The 16,615-nt window shown below is 45.9% G+C and overlaps 1 protein-coding gene across 22 annotated transcripts in view; it reads right to left on the bottom strand.

The window, feature by feature from the left end:
• The window catches only part of RFX2 (regulatory factor X2), a 163,470-nt gene that overhangs the window by 42,057 nt on the left and 104,798 nt on the right, over positions 1-16,615 (bottom strand). For 18 of the 22 annotated variants that reach the window (NM_001131531.1, XM_063719102.1, XM_054538304.2 and 15 more), the window contains 4 exon segments: positions 4,571-4,832; positions 6,632-6,711; positions 8,799-8,888; positions 11,991-12,088. In NM_001131531.1, coding sequence (NP_001125003.1) covers positions 4,571-4,832; positions 6,632-6,711; positions 8,799-8,888; positions 11,991-12,080 — 522 coding nt within the window. In that variant the 5' untranslated portion in view covers positions 12,081-12,088. 22 annotated transcript variants of the gene reach the window in all.

Here is a 16,615-nt window from a genome sequence, read left to right on the forward strand (position 1 = left end):
CGTAGTGAAAAAAAGCACAATAGAAAATGTGTGTATCAAAAACTCACCATTTGGGCAATTAACTTTTAAGATTTATAATACGGATGACATTTTAACCAGAAATAAATACTCGAGAAAATTGGTCACCAAGAGTCTGGAATCACTCGTCGAGGCTACTGGTGGGGACTTGCTTCAGTCTTCGTGCTCTGTCTTTAGGACTAAGCAAAAGTCCCAAGAAACAAAACTCTGACATGAACGAACTGGTAGACATCAAATGTTGGGTCCAGCAGCTGTATTTCTGTTGCAATTTCAGGGCCATGGTTGTTCTTGGCTCTTGGAAAGTCTCTCGAATTTCTGTGGCATCCTCGTTGGATGTTCTTATGCCAACGACAAGCCAATAAACAACACCAGAGCAGTCAGAAGCCAGGAATCAGATTCCTATCCAAGATTATGACTCCCCCAGAGCTTGGTGGTGTGTGTGTGTGTGTGTGTGTGTGTGTGTGTTGTGTGTGAGAAAATATAGCCTGTTCATGGATTTCTAATTGATTTAATAATTTAATTCTTCCAGAGCAACCCACATAACAAACCACAGTTCCAGGGTGGTGGCCCAGGGTCTGAGCAGCATGTTTGCTGCAACGAGGTAATTCTGAAACCACAGAGAACGTTACTGTTTCTCAGTAAATCTGTGACTTGCAATTCTAGTCTATTTTACTGTTATAAGTTGATGCAGTTTGCTAAGTCAAATGTGCCACATTTGTGACAATGACTAGTCTGTGAGGAAAGCTTTCTGTTCCATAACAACTAAACCTAGTTCCACCCAGCCAATCCCATGGGGGAGAAGTATGTCTGGTCTGCTGGGGCTGCCTGGCCTGGGGTGCTAATGGCACCAAGGCACTAAGTGGCTAGGGGTAGAAGCAGCAGACACTACCGTATAATTTCACAGCCTCTAGAAAGCAAGTGACTCCTCCTGAGAAGAGAGGGAGAAGGCATGGGGCACTATGCCTGTCCTCAGAGCCAGGGCCTGGGGGTCACTCTGGACATAGGAAGAGAGAGGACAGCAAGATTCTTGGGGCCTCTCTGATGCCAGGGTGACTCCAGAACACACCAGAACCAAAAACAAACAAAAAAACAGAGACAAGGCTAAACCATCACCTTCTATCTCAGGAGATTAGCCTTACACCAAAATAAGAAGTTATTGTGTAATGAAAGTCAATCAATGCAATTCATTATATTAACACTCCAATGAAGAAAAAAATATGCTGACATACGTAAAAAAAAAAAAATCTGACAGAATTCAACATCTATTTATGATAGAGACTTCCAGAAAACTAGAAAAAGAAGGAAACTTCCTCAACCTGAAAAAGGGCATCTGTGAAAAACCTACAGCTAACATCACATACTTAGCAGTGACTGACAGCTTTTCCCTGAAGACTGGGAAAAAGGCAAGGATGTCCATTCTTGCCACCCCTGTTCAACATTTCACTGCAAGTGCTAGCCAGTGCAAAAAGGCAAGAAAAATAAATGAAATTTCTTTTTGTCCATATTGGAAAGAAAGAAATAAAGCGGTTATATTTGCAGGCAACAAGAAGCTCCTAGAACTAAAAAGTGAGTTCAGACCAGGAACGGTGGATCACGCCTGTAATCCCAGCACTTTGGGGGCCGAGGTGGGCGGATCACGAGGTCAGGAGATCGAGACCATCCTGGCTAAGAGGTGAAACCCCATCTCTACTAAAAATAGAAAACATTAGCTGGGCGTGGTGGCAGACGCCTGTAGTCCCGGCTACCTGGGAGGCTGAGGCAGGAGAATGGCGTGAACCTGGGAGGCAGAGCTTGCAGTGAGCCGAGATGGCTCCATTGCACTCCAGCCTGGTGACAGAGCAAGAATCCGTCTCAAAGAAAAAAAAAATAGTGAGTTCAGCAAGATTACAGGATACAAGATAAACAGCCAAAAATCAACCATTTTCAAATCCTAGAAATGAACAGTTGGAAACAGAAATTTAAAGATCAATGCCAAGAAGACCCACAATGCCATTTACAATATCTCTCCAAACATGAAATACTTTGGTATAAATCTAACAAAATATGTACATAATTTTGTATAAGTTACAAAATGCTGATGAAAGAAATCAAAGAAGATCTAAACAAATGGAGAAAACATACCATGTTCATGGATTGGAAGCCTCAACATAGTAAAGATGGCAATTCTCCCCAAGTTGGTTTAGTGCAAATTAATCAAAATCTCAGTAGCATTTTTTTGTAGATATAAACTGATCTAAACTTATACAGAAACTTTGAGTTTATATAAATATCCAACACAATACTGAAGAATAAAGTGGGAGGAACCATTCTCTTCTATTTTAGACTCACTATAAAGCTATAGTAATTAAGACTGTGCTATTTGTAAAGGGATAGGCAGACAGACCAAGGGGATGGAACAGGACACTCTGAAATAAACGCACACACATGTGGCCAGTTGAGTTTTGACGAAGGTGTTGAAGCAACCCGAGGGAGAAAGGGTAGTCTTTCTAACAAATGAGGCTAGAACAACATGTTGTATCATACGCAAAAAAAATGAACCTCAACTTAAACCTTACATCTTATACAAATGTTAACTTGACAGGAAGCAGATCTAAATGTAAAATGTAAAACTATGGTCAGGCACGGTGGCTCATACCTGTAATCCCAGCACTTTGGGAGGCCGAGGTGAGCGGATCACTTGAGGTCAGGTGTTCGAGACCAGCCTGGCCAACATGGTGAAACCGTCTGTACCGAAAATACAAAAATTAGCCAGGTGTGGTGGTGCGTGCCTGTAATTCCAGCTACTCGGGAGGCTGAGGCAGGAGAATCACTTGAACCCAGGAGGTGGAGGTTGCAGTGAGCTGAGATGGTGCCACTGCACTCCAGCCTGAGTGACAGAGCAAGACTCTGTCTCAGAAAAAAAAAAAAAAAAAAAAAAAAAAAAAACCCAAAACAAAAGTAAAACTATAAAACTTGTCAAAGAAAACAGGAGAAAATCTTCATAACGTGCAAATAGGCAAAGAGTTCTTAGACGTGACATTGAAAGCATGAGCCACAAAAGAAAAATTGATAAATTGGATTTCATCAAAATTAAAAAATTTTTTTTCTCAGCAAAGGATACTTTTTAGAGAATGAAAAGACACACTAAAGACTGGGGAAAATATTTGCAAGTCACATATCTGACAGGAGACTTGTATCCAGAATATATAAAGAATTCTCAAAACTCAGCTATAAGAAAACAACCAACCTAGTTAAAAAAGAAGCAAATGACTTGAAGTGACACCTGACCACAGCATCTACACTCACATGAAAAGCTGCTACCATCATTAGCTATAAAGAAAATGCAAGTTGCAACCACAATGAGGTACCACCACACATCTATTAGAATGGCCAAATTCAAGAGCACCGGCAGCATCAAATGCTGCTGACAGAGAGGAGCAACAGGAACTCTTGTATGTTGCTGGTGGGAATGCAAAATGGTGTAACCACTGGGAAAACTGGTGGTTTCTGATAAAGTTAAACATACACTTTCTGTATGAGCCAGCAGCAATTCCACTGGTAGGTATATATCCAAAAGAAAGAAAACATATGTCCTTACAAAAGCCTGCGTGTGAAACTTACAGCTTCTTTATTCATAATCGCCCCAAATTGGAAACCATCCAAATGGCCCTCAACTAGTGAATGAATAAACAAACTGTAGTGTAATAGAATATTACTCAGTAACAAAAAAAAGCAACTCGGATTCATGCAGCAACTTGACTGAATCTCAAAGGCACCAGAATGAGTAAAAGAAGCCGCTCTGAAAAGGTCACAATCTGTACGATTCCATTTATACACCACACTGGTAAAGATGAAACTACAGCAATAGGGAACAGATCGGCAGTTGCCAAGGGCTGGGGATGGGGGAGGTTGTGACTGCCAAGAAATACCACGAGGGGGTTCTCAGGGCAATGCACTGTTCTGTGTCCTGATAATATGCAAATCTACCCATGTCAAAACTCACAAGGCTGTACACCAAAAAGCTGATTTTACTTTGTGTTAATTTAAGAAGGAAAATAAGTGAAAAGTAAACATGGGTAATCGAGTTTTAAATGTAGAGACTTTGGAAAAGCAGATAAGTCGTTATTTTGCATGGGGGCATGGCAGTGAGAACTCGGCAGAGGCTGCAGGGAAACTTCCCCCGCTTGATTCAGTCCAGGTGTCTCGTGGATGGATTGATCCACGCCTCTAAAAGCTTGATAGTAACAACGACAACAATAATAAGAGCGAAGGAGGCTGCAGCATCCACCAGTGGAGAGATGCTTGACTCATTCCCTTTTCACAACAGCCCATGACGCATGACTTGTCCTCCTCTTTATACCAATGGCCAACTGAAGTTCAAAGAACTCTGCAGGCCTGCCTAGGGTTGCGTGGCCCGTCTGAGGCTGGCCTGACTCCATCGTGGGGCCGCCTGGGCCCAGAGCAGACGACAGCCCCTCCGAGCCTCCGGCTGCCTCTTACTCACCGTCCCCGCCGCTGCTGCTGCGAGAATACTCACGGCCTACCCTGCTGGTCCCAAGAGCCTCCTACATACCGTGGCTGGTGACGACCGGGAGGTGTGGGCCAGGGAGTGCCTGGTGCTGTCCATCCCCCCGTGGATGAGATAGGCTCCCGTGCTGGAGACGATGGGGCTCCCCCCGACATCCATGGTGATGCCCACCATGCTGTGGGAGGGGACTGCTGGCGGGGACGAGGCTGCCACGGTCACCTGGGCGCCACCTGGGGCCTCGAAGTAAGAAGCCGCGCTGCTGGGGGCGTACATCTGAGGCTCGGGGTTGTAGGTGTAGGCTGTTCGTCTGTGAGAAAGAGAGAAGTCATGCATGGGACGCTGTCCCATTTAAATGCCTTGTCTGAGTTCACGGATATCCAGCCAAACATCATGTAAAAGCTGCAGCCCAGAGAGGCCAGACATATGGAGCAATTCGGACATGGCATGTGACACTCAAATGCAGCGCAAGTTCAGAGGCATCATGTTGCAAAATCTTCAGGACCACAGGCTGACTCATCGAAAAGTGACCACTTAAAAAATTCTAGGCCAGGCGCGGCGGCTCACGCCTGTAATCCCAGCACTTTGGGAGGCTAAGGTGGGAAAATCGCTTGAGGTCAGAAGTTTGAGGCCAGCCTGGGCAACATAGAGAGAACCATCTCTACAAAAAATAAAAGATTTAGCCAGGTGTGGTGGTGTGTGCCTGTAGTCCCAGCTACTCAGGAGGCTGAGGTGGGAGGACTGCTTGAGCCCAGGACTTTGAGGCTGCAGTGAGCTGTGACTGCACCATTGCACTTTAGCCTGGGCAACAGAGCAAGACCCTATCTCTTAAAAAAAATAAATACAAATAAAACTTAAAATTGTAAGTGGATAAATGGGTCACATGAGGGAGCTCCTGTGTGGAGATGGAGCAGTTCTGTATCTCAACGGTGATATTGTTACACAAATCTACACATGGGCTAAAAATGCAAAGAAATAGACACACACGCACATGCAAGGGCACACATGTGAACATGCAAAGCCACATGTACTCCACACGCAAGCACACACACAAAAGCATGTGCATACAGACTGGTAGAACTGAATAAGGCCTGTGGGCTAGTTAACAGTTTTACCCCAATGTCAATTTCCAGGGGTTTTTTTGTTTTGCTTTTTGAGACAGGGTCTCCTTCTGTAGCCCAGCCTGGAGTGCAGTGGCAAAATCATAGCTCACTGCAGCCTCAGCCTCCTGAGCTCAAGTGATCCTCCTGCTTCAGCCTAGGAATATGGGTGTGCACCGCCACAGTAGCTGGGATTACAGGTGTGCACCGCCACAGTAGCTGGGGTTAGAATCATACAACTCCACCAATCACAACCCTGAAGTCACAGCCAGGTTCTCATGTACAGCCCCTGCACTTGTGAGGGGAGCCATCCAGGCCAAATGGAAACAGACAAGCAGGCGAAAGGACTCTCGTCTAAAATAAAGTGAGCTGCACGAGAGATGCATACTTTCCTGCCCCAAGCATCACACAGTTACAGAGCAGAAAACTCTAGACGTCCTTGCAACATGGAAAATCAAGTTCTATCAACATTATACAAAGCTAGAGTTTAACAGAGGCGAGGGAAAAACACACAGAGGTGGATGGTTTCTGGATCTCAAAGACTGAGACTTCAGAATGAAGAGTTAGGATTAGCCTTTTTTTTTTTTCCAAGACTATCTTTTCTAAAAGTAAAAAGTACAAAAGTCTGTGATTTCTGAAATCTCCACAGGGTTATGATGTCCTAATCCCTCACCCCCCACCCCGCTCCTTTTTTTTTTGGACAGGGTCTTGTTCCATCAGTCAGGCGTGATCACAGCTCACTGCAGCCTCCAACTCCTGGGCTCATGTGATCCTCCCACCTTGGCCTCCCGATTGCCTGGGAGGGACTCTAGGCACTTGTCACCATGTCTGGCTAATTTTAAAATTTTTTGTAGAGATGTTGCCCAGTTTCCTAATAGCATTTTAATAGTATTTAGTGAACACATCGCCAAAAGCATAAGGGAGAGGAATTTGCTCAATGCCTCCCCAGGTGGCAAAGGCTGGAGTCAGGGAGAGGGTTCTGGGCGTGGCCCGCGGGAGAAGCACGCACATGGCTCCATTGGTGTAGACGGCGTCTCCCCCTTCCACGTACTGCACCTGGGCAGGATACACGTGCTGCACCGGCTGCACCTGAAACATCAGATACGCGATGTTACCGCCAGTCGCACCCTCGTGAGTTGCCTGCAGATTATTCAAGCTAGACGTGTCTTCTATTGCCTTTATGAACATTTAGTACCAAATGACAAGGTTCCCGCCCACAGTCGGCATGCCTAGAAAGACACTGAGGAGACGGTAATGTACAGATGACATATTCCAAACGGGCCCACACAGTTCGGGGAGCTGCAACTGATCCCCAGAGCTCTGCTAGCGTGTCTGTGCGCCCTGGCTCCTCTGTATACATGGGGGCGGGACCAGGAGAATGACAGTGCCCCTCCAGTGCAGTGGAAACTAGAGTTGTGGACAGAGGCCCAGTCTTGGCTCACAGGACTGTCCCTGGTTTCTGTTTTGTTTTTTTTTGTTTGTTTGTTTGTTTTTGCGACAGGGTCTCCCTCTGTAGCTCAGGCTGGCGTGCAGGCTGCAGTGCACAGGGGGCCAAGCAGATTAGACTCTACATGGCCCCAACACCCCCCGAGGTGGCCCTGGTGCCCCTTCCCTGGCAGAGAGGAGGGGAGAGAATGTGATGGTCTAAACAGAGTGGGAAGGAGCAGCATGCCTGGAGAGATGGGGCAATGGGGGGACCCCAGCACACCCCCACTGCCCTGCCCTCCCCTCGCTGAAACATCTGTTCAGAGCCTCGGCTGACAGGCCCCAAGGGACTCTAGTCCAAGCAGTGGAAGCCAAACGCTTTGCACATGGGACTTCAAACTCTCACCCCAGATGGCATCTTAGTGGCTGCCTACATCCACTGAATTTTGGGGTGAGAAGATGGAGGGCCACAGAAGTGGGCTTGCTCGGGTGTCATGGTGTCATGGTGACCTTCTTCTTGTGCTTGAAGCTGCAGGATGGGGCAGACCTGCCTCTCCTTGGACCACTGAGCATGGTATGCACTTGTCCAATGCACCACTCCCAGAATCACAAGTTCCAGGGGTTAACATCTGTTGGGTGATGCCCCCAGGGGTGGAAGTCAAATGTCGAATTCTGGGGGGCCAAGTGAAATGCAGAAGTTACAGAAAGAGCTGGGGCAGGCCCAGCACCAGAAAAGTGGTGGAAGCTTCTGGAATCATACATTGATCTTTGTCTCCTCTCCATGGTGTCTCTGGGGAGTGCCTTGACAGACAGTAGCTAAGACAGAGCCACTGGCCTGAGGCCCTGGGTCCCCGCTGGGCCTGTCTGGAGTCTTTTCCTTCCTGTGATCCCGCAAACCTTCCTAGTTCTCATGGACACAGTCACCTGACAAATGCCTGTGAACAGACTGCCAATCTAGGCAGGACCCTCTTGAAGAGCGGTGCATCCTCTAGGGCCTCATTGCTCCTTTTAGGGAGGAGCCTGAGTTAACCTTAATTCAGGATTCTGCAGGGCACAGTTGGCAAACTCCAGCCCTGAGGGCCAAATCTGGCCCACTGCCTGTTTTTGTAAATAAAGTTTTATTGGCACACAGCCACACCCATTTGGTTGCATATCATTTATGGCTGCTTTTGTGATACAATGGCAGAATTGAGTGGTTGTTCCAGAGACTGCCTGGACCACAAACCCCCAAAAATGTATAATTTGGCCTTTTCTGGAAACAGTTTGCTAACCATGCTTCTAGAGTGTCCCCAAGCTGATGATCTGTGTTGGTACTTGGCTGGTCAGCCATGCTTTCAAACTTTGTCCTTAGATAATTGAAATCATAAGAAGCATTTCCTCTGTTGTGCCTGCATCTGAGGGTATGGCACTCACTAGCAGATGGTTCCTCCAGTCCAGAGCCCTTTGTTTCTGTCTGCATTTCTACCTGAGCTCCACCCAGCAGGCGCAGGGTGCTCACTGGCTCCCCAAATGCTTGCTGAATTTCTGAATGAATGAAAGATCACCAGCTTTCTTGGCTTTCTGCAAAACTATCTGCAGTAAATGATTTTTTTAAAATTGCACAGCTTCTGGAAAAGCCTTTTGGCTAAGAAACTGAAGCTTACAACAAGGAACAGCAGCCACAGAAAAGGATGCATCCTTCAGAGATTGTTCTGGATTGCTGAATGCTAACTGCGCCCCGGTTTGCACGGTGCTGCGGTGCTTGTCATTACCTGCTGGGGTACCTGCTGAACTCTGGGGAGGGAGATTGGCTGCATCTGGGCCCCTTTGGGAGCGGAGCTGGCTGCCTGGACCAACACCCTCTAAAAGGGAAGGGAGAGAAGGCCAGTTAGACTTGTCAGAGGTCAGTGCTGAGGATACACACAGAATGTAAGAAGCTGTTTGTCTGTTCATGTGCTCTTTATTAAAACATAGGCAGGACTGATCAGAGGGGACGGCGGGGTGATGGTCAGACTTGCACACTCACACCGACCTGGGCAGACACATGGCAGGTACGTGCAGGCACACAAACAATGCACATACATACACAAGTGTGCACATACACTCACCCCATGCACCACACATATGCACGAATTGTGGGCACACACACAATATGCACACACACATACACGGAAGCACATGCACCTTCACCCGCCCAGGCAGCTTTGCCTCTGTGGGTCTGTAGTCTGCAGCAAGGTGACACTGACTGTCCTTAGCACAGAGGGGACTGCTAGGGCCCTCTGGACAGCCGTCTGCACCACTGCCTGGGAGAGCATTCTGTGGCACCCCTCGCTTCTGCAGTATAGCCCAGACTTGTTTCCATTTTCTAATGAGGTTAATGAAGCCAGAGGGCTCAAGTGCTGCCTCTGGCTACAGAATACTCCAGTCCAGGTGCCCTGTGTCTGGGTCCCTCGCTCTCTGACCCCACTGCTCTCCGGCCTCCTAAGTCAAGTCTGCACAGTGTGGCTTTGCTATTTTTCTGGGAGTACCGATTGGCCACACAAAGCTATGAAAATGGGAAGGGTCAAAGTGAACTCGAGTCGAGGGAGGAACAGGAGTGTTTTGTGTGTTTATTGAGAGCTGGGGCTTTAGGAGTCATTGGCTGCAGCGCTGTGATTTCCCGGCATGAACCCTGAATGGCACAGGTAGCAGTGACTGCCATATATACATCACGAGGGGTGAGGGGTGGACACGCCATCCCCTGTGTTGCAGGAGTAGAGCTAAGGATGAAGATGGTGCTAATAAGGACGCCAGCGCAAGGGCATTCCAATTCCAGGTGAGCTGGGCACCGTGTGCTTGGAGAATTCACAGGGTCCTGGCAGGGCCTCAGAGAGGGACCACAGTGATGAAACCTGGGACAAACATGGTGGCCGTGAGTGGCACTGAGACCTGTCCATGGTGGCTGCTGCAGAGGAAGGCAGACTCCACCTAGGCCTGGGAGAGCCTGAGAGAGGGGCTTGGCAGGAAGACCTGAGGGCTGACTCCTCTTGGACAGTTTCAAGTGGGCAAGGAAATATATCAATTGGGCCACAACTGTTGGCAGGGCGACGGCGTCTGATCCCCACCTCAGACGGGCTTCCAAGATGCCCTCCCCACTGCCATATGTGCAAGAAATAAAAGCTAAAGATGTCTGACCATACACACTACATCAAATAAACCGTTTCACTGTCTGCCTTTTTGTTTTTGCTGAATTGTGGTTTTTTTTTTGGGGGGGCGGATTTTTGCTCTTGTCACCCAGGCTGAAGTGCGATGGCACGATCTCAGCTCACTATAACCTCTGCCTCCTGGGTTCAAGCGATTCTCCTGCATCCGCTTCCCGAGTAGCTGGGATTACAGGCATGCGCCACCATGCTCAGCTAATTTATTATCACTATTATTTTTTGTATTTAGTAGACACAGGGTTTCACCATGTTACTCAGACTGGTCTCAAACTCCTGACCTCAGGTGATCCACCCACCTTGGACTCCCAAAGTGCTGGGATTACAGGCACGTGCCACCATGCCCGGCCCTGAATTGTGTTTTTTTAAACCATAATCATTTCTTTTTGCTGTGCTCCTAACTTTTAGATTCCAGATCGAAGTGGTCACACGGCCACAGTGGACCTCAGCACACTGTGATGAGCCTCCAGTCTGTTTCATGTGGCCGGTGCCATTTGCTTTGTATTTCTGTCTTCTTTATGCCTTATTTCATTCCACGGTAGAAATCCAGAAGCAGAGAAAGCCTTAATGTGAAAATTCTCTCTCTGCAAATTTTAAAGAATATGTTCATTCAGGTGCTAGATTCCATTTTGAACAAAATCTTAAGAATTCTAACTCACCTAGGCCGGGCGTGGTGTCTCACGCCTGTAATCTCAGCCCTTTGGGAGGCCGAGGCGGGCAGATCACCTGAGGTCAGGAGTTCGAGACCAGCCTGGCCAACATGGGGAAACCCCATCTCTACTAAAAATACAAAAATTAGCCGGGCGTGGTAGTACACGCCTGTAATCCCAGCTACTCGGGAGGCTAAGACAGGAGAATTGCTTGAACCTGGGAGATCGTGCCACTGCACTCCAGCCTGGGCGACAGAGTGAGACTCCGTCCCCCCCAAAAAAAAAAAAATTCTAACTCATCTTTTGCCCTTTTTTTTTTTTTTTTTTTTTTTTTGTCACTTGGGTTGGAGAGCAGTGGTATGATTATAGCTCACTGCAGCCTCAAACCACTGGGCTCAAGCAATCCTTCCACCATAGCCTCCTGAGTAGCTGGGACCACAGCCACAAGACGTGCACCACTATGCCTGGCTAATTTTTTCATTTTTTATTTTTTAAAGACAAGGTCTCTGTCACCCAGGCTGGAGTGTAGTGTCACAATCATGGCTTACTGCAGCCTCAACCTCCAGGCTCAGGTGATCCTCCCATCTCAGCTTCCTAAAGAACTGGGACTACAGGTGCAGGCCACCACGCTTGGCTAATTTTTTTTTTTTTTTTTTTTTTTTTTTTAGAGAAAGGGTCTGGCTATGTTGCCCAGGTTGGTCTCAAACTCCTGGCCTCAAGTAATCTGCCAGTCTCAGCCTCCCAAAGTGCTGGGATTACAGGTGTGAGCCACTGCACCCGGCCTTACTTCTTAATAAAGCATTTCTGTGTAAAAGGGTCATTTCTAAGTACAAGAAAGCCTCCACTGAAAGCTAAGAAGAGACCAAGTCAGATTTGGGGGAGTGGTTTCTTTTCCATTCGTGTCATCGTTTCCTTGATCGGATCTTTTTAACAAATATTGAAAAAGCCAAATACAGTTAAGGAAATTGTGCCTATTTCAATAGCAGCAGCACTGGGGCTGAGAAGTCCATTTAGAAAAATACAGATTCCTCGCTTTGCAGATCCGAGCAGCCTTCAAACCCATAGAGATTACGTCCACACTGTGGCCACCCTGTTGTTGCTGAGAGGCGCGCATTACCTGCGGGGAGGCTGGCACAGGCGGGGCTGCCGCCGAGGGACGCAGAGCCACGGACGCTGGCGAATCCGCTCCACCCTCGGAATTCTGCATGCTCAGGTCTAAAGAAAGGCGGAGAGAGATTGGGTGGGCAAGGGCTGCAAGCATTGAAACCCGAAGAGGCAACTAACAAGTTCAAGGGAGGGAAGGAGTAACCAGCTACATTCTTCAAAGTCGAAAGGCAGAGACCCTGGTGGTACCGCCTAAGTGAGGAGCTGCGGGAACAGGCTGCACAACTGTCCCACGGAAGGAGAGAGGGGCCAGAGAAAGTTTTCCAAATATAAAACCCAAAAAGAGCTCTGTCAGCGCACAATGGCAGGAATTCCTCAATGGAAGGCCGGGACACTGGCTCTGTGCCCAAGTCTGAGCAGGTTGAACTATTTTGAAGGGCTCAATTGTTTCCCCATTTACCCAGAAATCAAAAGCTCTGGGTGGGTGACTGCCATTTGGGGAGCTACTGCACCCCAAACGACAACGGGAGAAACCCTAAGGCTGGGTTTCCCCACTGTGGTACCATTGACATTTGAGCCGGATACTTCTTTGCTGTTGGAGGCCCATCCTGGGCACAGCAGGGTGCTGAGCGGCATCCCTGGCCTCCACCCATTCCATGCCAGGAGCACCCCCTCCCCAAGCTGTGGCAATCACAAATGTGTTCAGATATTGCCAAGTGACCCCTGGGGGGCAGCGTGAGAACCACTGGCTAGGGAGAGAAAAGGTGATCTGCAGAGGGAGCAAAGAAACAGTACATTTTATCCTGGGCTGGATAAAAGCCCTCACGAATTTTGGCAGTAAGTAAAAACTGCCTGCTGTTCAAAGCCATCTTTGCCCACAAGAAAGTATAAACATATATTTCTTTGCTGTCAGAGGCATATATCTTTCAAATAGGTAGTTTTAAAATTCTATATAAAACAACTCATTTAATATTGTGGCAGATGATACAAATTTGTTCCATGAAAATGCTAAAAGTCGAACAGTCTTCACTTTTAAATAAACAATCGGCTATGTTGAGCATTTGAGACATAGTTAAGTACACACACTTAGGTAGGGAGGTGGCTTTGTGATCAGGCACACCAGTCCCCCGTCCTGGAACCAGCTTTGAGCATGTCACCCTCCCAGTGTGGGGTCTCCATGGCTCCTGCCTGCTGGGGGCGGTGAGGACTGAACCTCAGACATACATCGTGGTGCCCACGACATAGTCGGAACACAATAGACATTTGCTAGAACTTTTACGTTTCTCTATCACCCCCAGAGTTTTTATCTCTTAGAATGAGTGAAAAAATTTTTAAGCCTTTTAAAAATGAAAAGCCAAACTTACAATAGATTAAACTAATTTACCTAAGGAAAGCAGAAAGGGATATGTGTGTTTGAATTCCAGTGTGCTGGATTAATCCCATCTGTATTATTGGGGACTATTCCCCGACCACCACCGCCCCCCCGCCCCCGTCCCCCGTCCCCCGTCCCCCGTCCCCTCCCAAATGCCTTCGGTGCCATCCAGAGCCCCACGGCCAGTGCCTGGGGATTTTTCTGTTCTGTGTGAGCCTGACTCACTTCTCACCACTAGATGGCCCCAGAGCCACACGGTGATTGGCTGGGGCATTAACTAAACCTTAGACAGCCTGCACCTCCTACCTTCTACTCTTTCAAAAGATTGTAAATTTCCCATAGTGTATTTCCTGAGTCCTCAACTCGCTCTCTGTTTTTGACAGAACTGACCTTTGGAATTTTTCTGTTGCAAGCTGCTTGTATTTACAGTTTCCTTTAAATGTTTAAATCAGTCATTTGCATACCATCCACCATGCTGTTCCCATCTGAAGCCAAGTGGGTAGCATCAGTGATACTAGGAGATAATTTGACTAGAACTCTTTGTGAAAGGAGTCCACCAGTGATAAAGTCAGAATGCTGACTTGACTAAGATCAGTTCCTTGTTCCGCAGGTGGAAATAATTTTGCTCTAAACTCCAGAACTTATTTAAGTAAGAAGAGGCCGTGAGAGTGTTGGGGATAAATGGCGAGACCGTGGTCTGTCCACCATGGCCAGAATGCACCTTCCAGAAAGCAAGTTGTCCCACATCACAGGCATTTTACACATGAATGTGTTCCCCTAATTTATTTTTATTATTATTATTGTTTTTTGAGACGAAGTCTTGCTCTGTCACCCAGGCTGGAGTGCAATGGCATGATCTCGGCTCTGCCTCCTGGGTTCAAGTGATTCTCCCACCTCAGCCCCCTGAATAGACAAGATTACAGGCACCCACCATCATGCCTGGCTAATTTTTGTTCTTTTATAGAAACGGGGCTTCACCATGTTGGTCAGGCTGGTCTCAAACTCCCGACCTCAGGTGATCTGCCTGCCTCAGCCTCCCAAAGTGCTGGGATTACAGGCATGAGCCACCGTGCCCAGCCTGTTCCCCTAATTTAACACACTATTTACCATGTGCGGTCTTATAGGTCAGACCAATGAGTCTGTGGCTTTTTGCCTGCAGGCATGCCCCAATCCACAAATGCTTGGGTGCCAGAAAGCATCAGCCTTGTTATCCTGAAGGGTCAGAGGACAGAGTTCTGAATGCTGGGGTGTGGAGATTCTGGAAGAGAGACAGCCACAGAAGGGGTGAGCCCTCAAATCTTCCTACAAAATACACCTGAATCTTTGGCTAAGCAACGACACCACAAAGGTGTGGGGGAGATACCAGGGGTCTTGGGGAAAAACCAGGAGTGCAAAGATAAAAAAATTAAGTGAAGATTTCAGCTGCTGCCTGTTGCAGGAGGGAGAGTTTGAATCTAGCCAAGTCACTTGCCTTCAGGGGAACTCAGATGAATCTACAGATTCTACAATACATCATTAATGATGTCCAGGACCCAGTAAAAACAATGAGCTATGAAAAGAAACAGGAAAGTGTAACCTACACTCAAAAGAAAGAGTAACAAATAAAAAGAAAAAAGAAAAGCAGTTAATTATAACCAAACCCAAGCTAACCCAGATGATACAGATAGCATTCAAGGACTAAAGCAGCTACTAAAAATAACTTCAAGAACTTAAAGGAAGTTATATACATAATGAGTGAACATATGGGAATCTCAATCAAGAAACAGAAAGTATAAAAGGAGAACTAAATAGAAATTCTAGAGCAATAACTGAAATAAAAACTTAACTGGATGCACTCAACAGCTGGTTAGAGATAATGAAAAGAGTTAGTGAACTTAAAGATAGATAGAAAGCATTTACTCAATCTGAAGAATGAAGAGAAAATATATGAAGAAACATGAATAGAACAAACTGTCTGATATATATGTAACGAGAGTCCCAGAAGAGAAAAAGAGAATGTAAGAGAAAAAAATATTGAAAAATGGCCAAACATCTCTACATTGGGTGATGGATATCAACTTAGAGGTCCAAAAATCTCAACAAACCCTAAAAAGAGTACAAAGAAAGCCAAGATAGGTATGTCATGGTTAAACTGTTAAAAGAAGCAGTCAGAGAAAAACTACATATTATATTCAGAGAACAAGGGCACAGATGATGACTGGCTTCTCATCAATAACAACGGCAACCAGAAGACAATGGAATGCCATTTTTAATATGCTGGGGGAGAAAACCCTATCAGCCCAGAATTCTATCTCCAGCAAAACTATTCTTAAAAATTGAAGGTGGAATAAAGACATTTTTTGCATAAACAAAACCTGATAAAGTTTTCTGCCTACCATGAGAAATGATAATGGAAGCTCTTCAGAATGAAAGGAATTAATACCAGATGGTAAATTTGGATCTATTAGGAGTAAATATCACTTAAAATGATAAATACACAGGTAATTACAAAAAACCGTATTTTTATATATTTTATATTTTTCCTTTTCTTCTCTTAATTTATTTTAAATACATAAAACTATTTAACAAAAACTTTATAACACTCCATTGTGGGGTTTATATCATATGTAGATGTTCTGCATGACAGTTATAACACAGAGGATGGGGACAAATTAAGTTATACATTCAAGGTTCTTGTATTTTACCTAAAGTAGTGACATGTTAACTGTAAATTGTGATAAATTAACAATGCACATTGTAACCTCTGAAGCAACCACTAACAAAAAAAAAAATACAAAAAGGTATAGCTAAAAAGCTAATAGAGAAATCAAATGAAATCCTACTTAACATATTTGATTATCCAAATAAAGAGAAGAAATAAAGAACAGACAAACAAACAAACAAACAAAAAAAAAACAGATGGCACAAATAGAAAGCAAATGGCAGAATTGCTTTGCTAAATCTAGACATATTAATATTATATTAAATGTAAATAAACTAAGTTCTTGAATGAAAAGGCAGAAATGATCAGCCTGGATAACAATCAAGATCCCATTATATGCTCCCTAAAAGAAACCCTCCTTAAAAATAAAGGCACACATAGGTTGAAAGTAATAGAATAAAAAGAGATCCACTGTGCAAACTCTGATCTTTTTTTTTTATTTTTATTTATTTATTTTTTTTGAGATGGAGTCTCGCTCTGTTGCCCAGGCTGGAGTGCAGTGGCACAATCTCGGCTCACTGCAAGCTCCACCTCCCAGGTTCATGCCATTCTCCTGCTTCAGCCT

Source organism: Pongo abelii, chromosome 20, assembly GCF_028885655.2.
Source record: "Pongo abelii isolate AG06213 chromosome 20, NHGRI_mPonAbe1-v2.0_pri, whole genome shotgun sequence".
Taxonomy (NCBI): Eukaryota; Metazoa; Chordata; class Mammalia; order Primates; family Hominidae; genus Pongo; species Pongo abelii.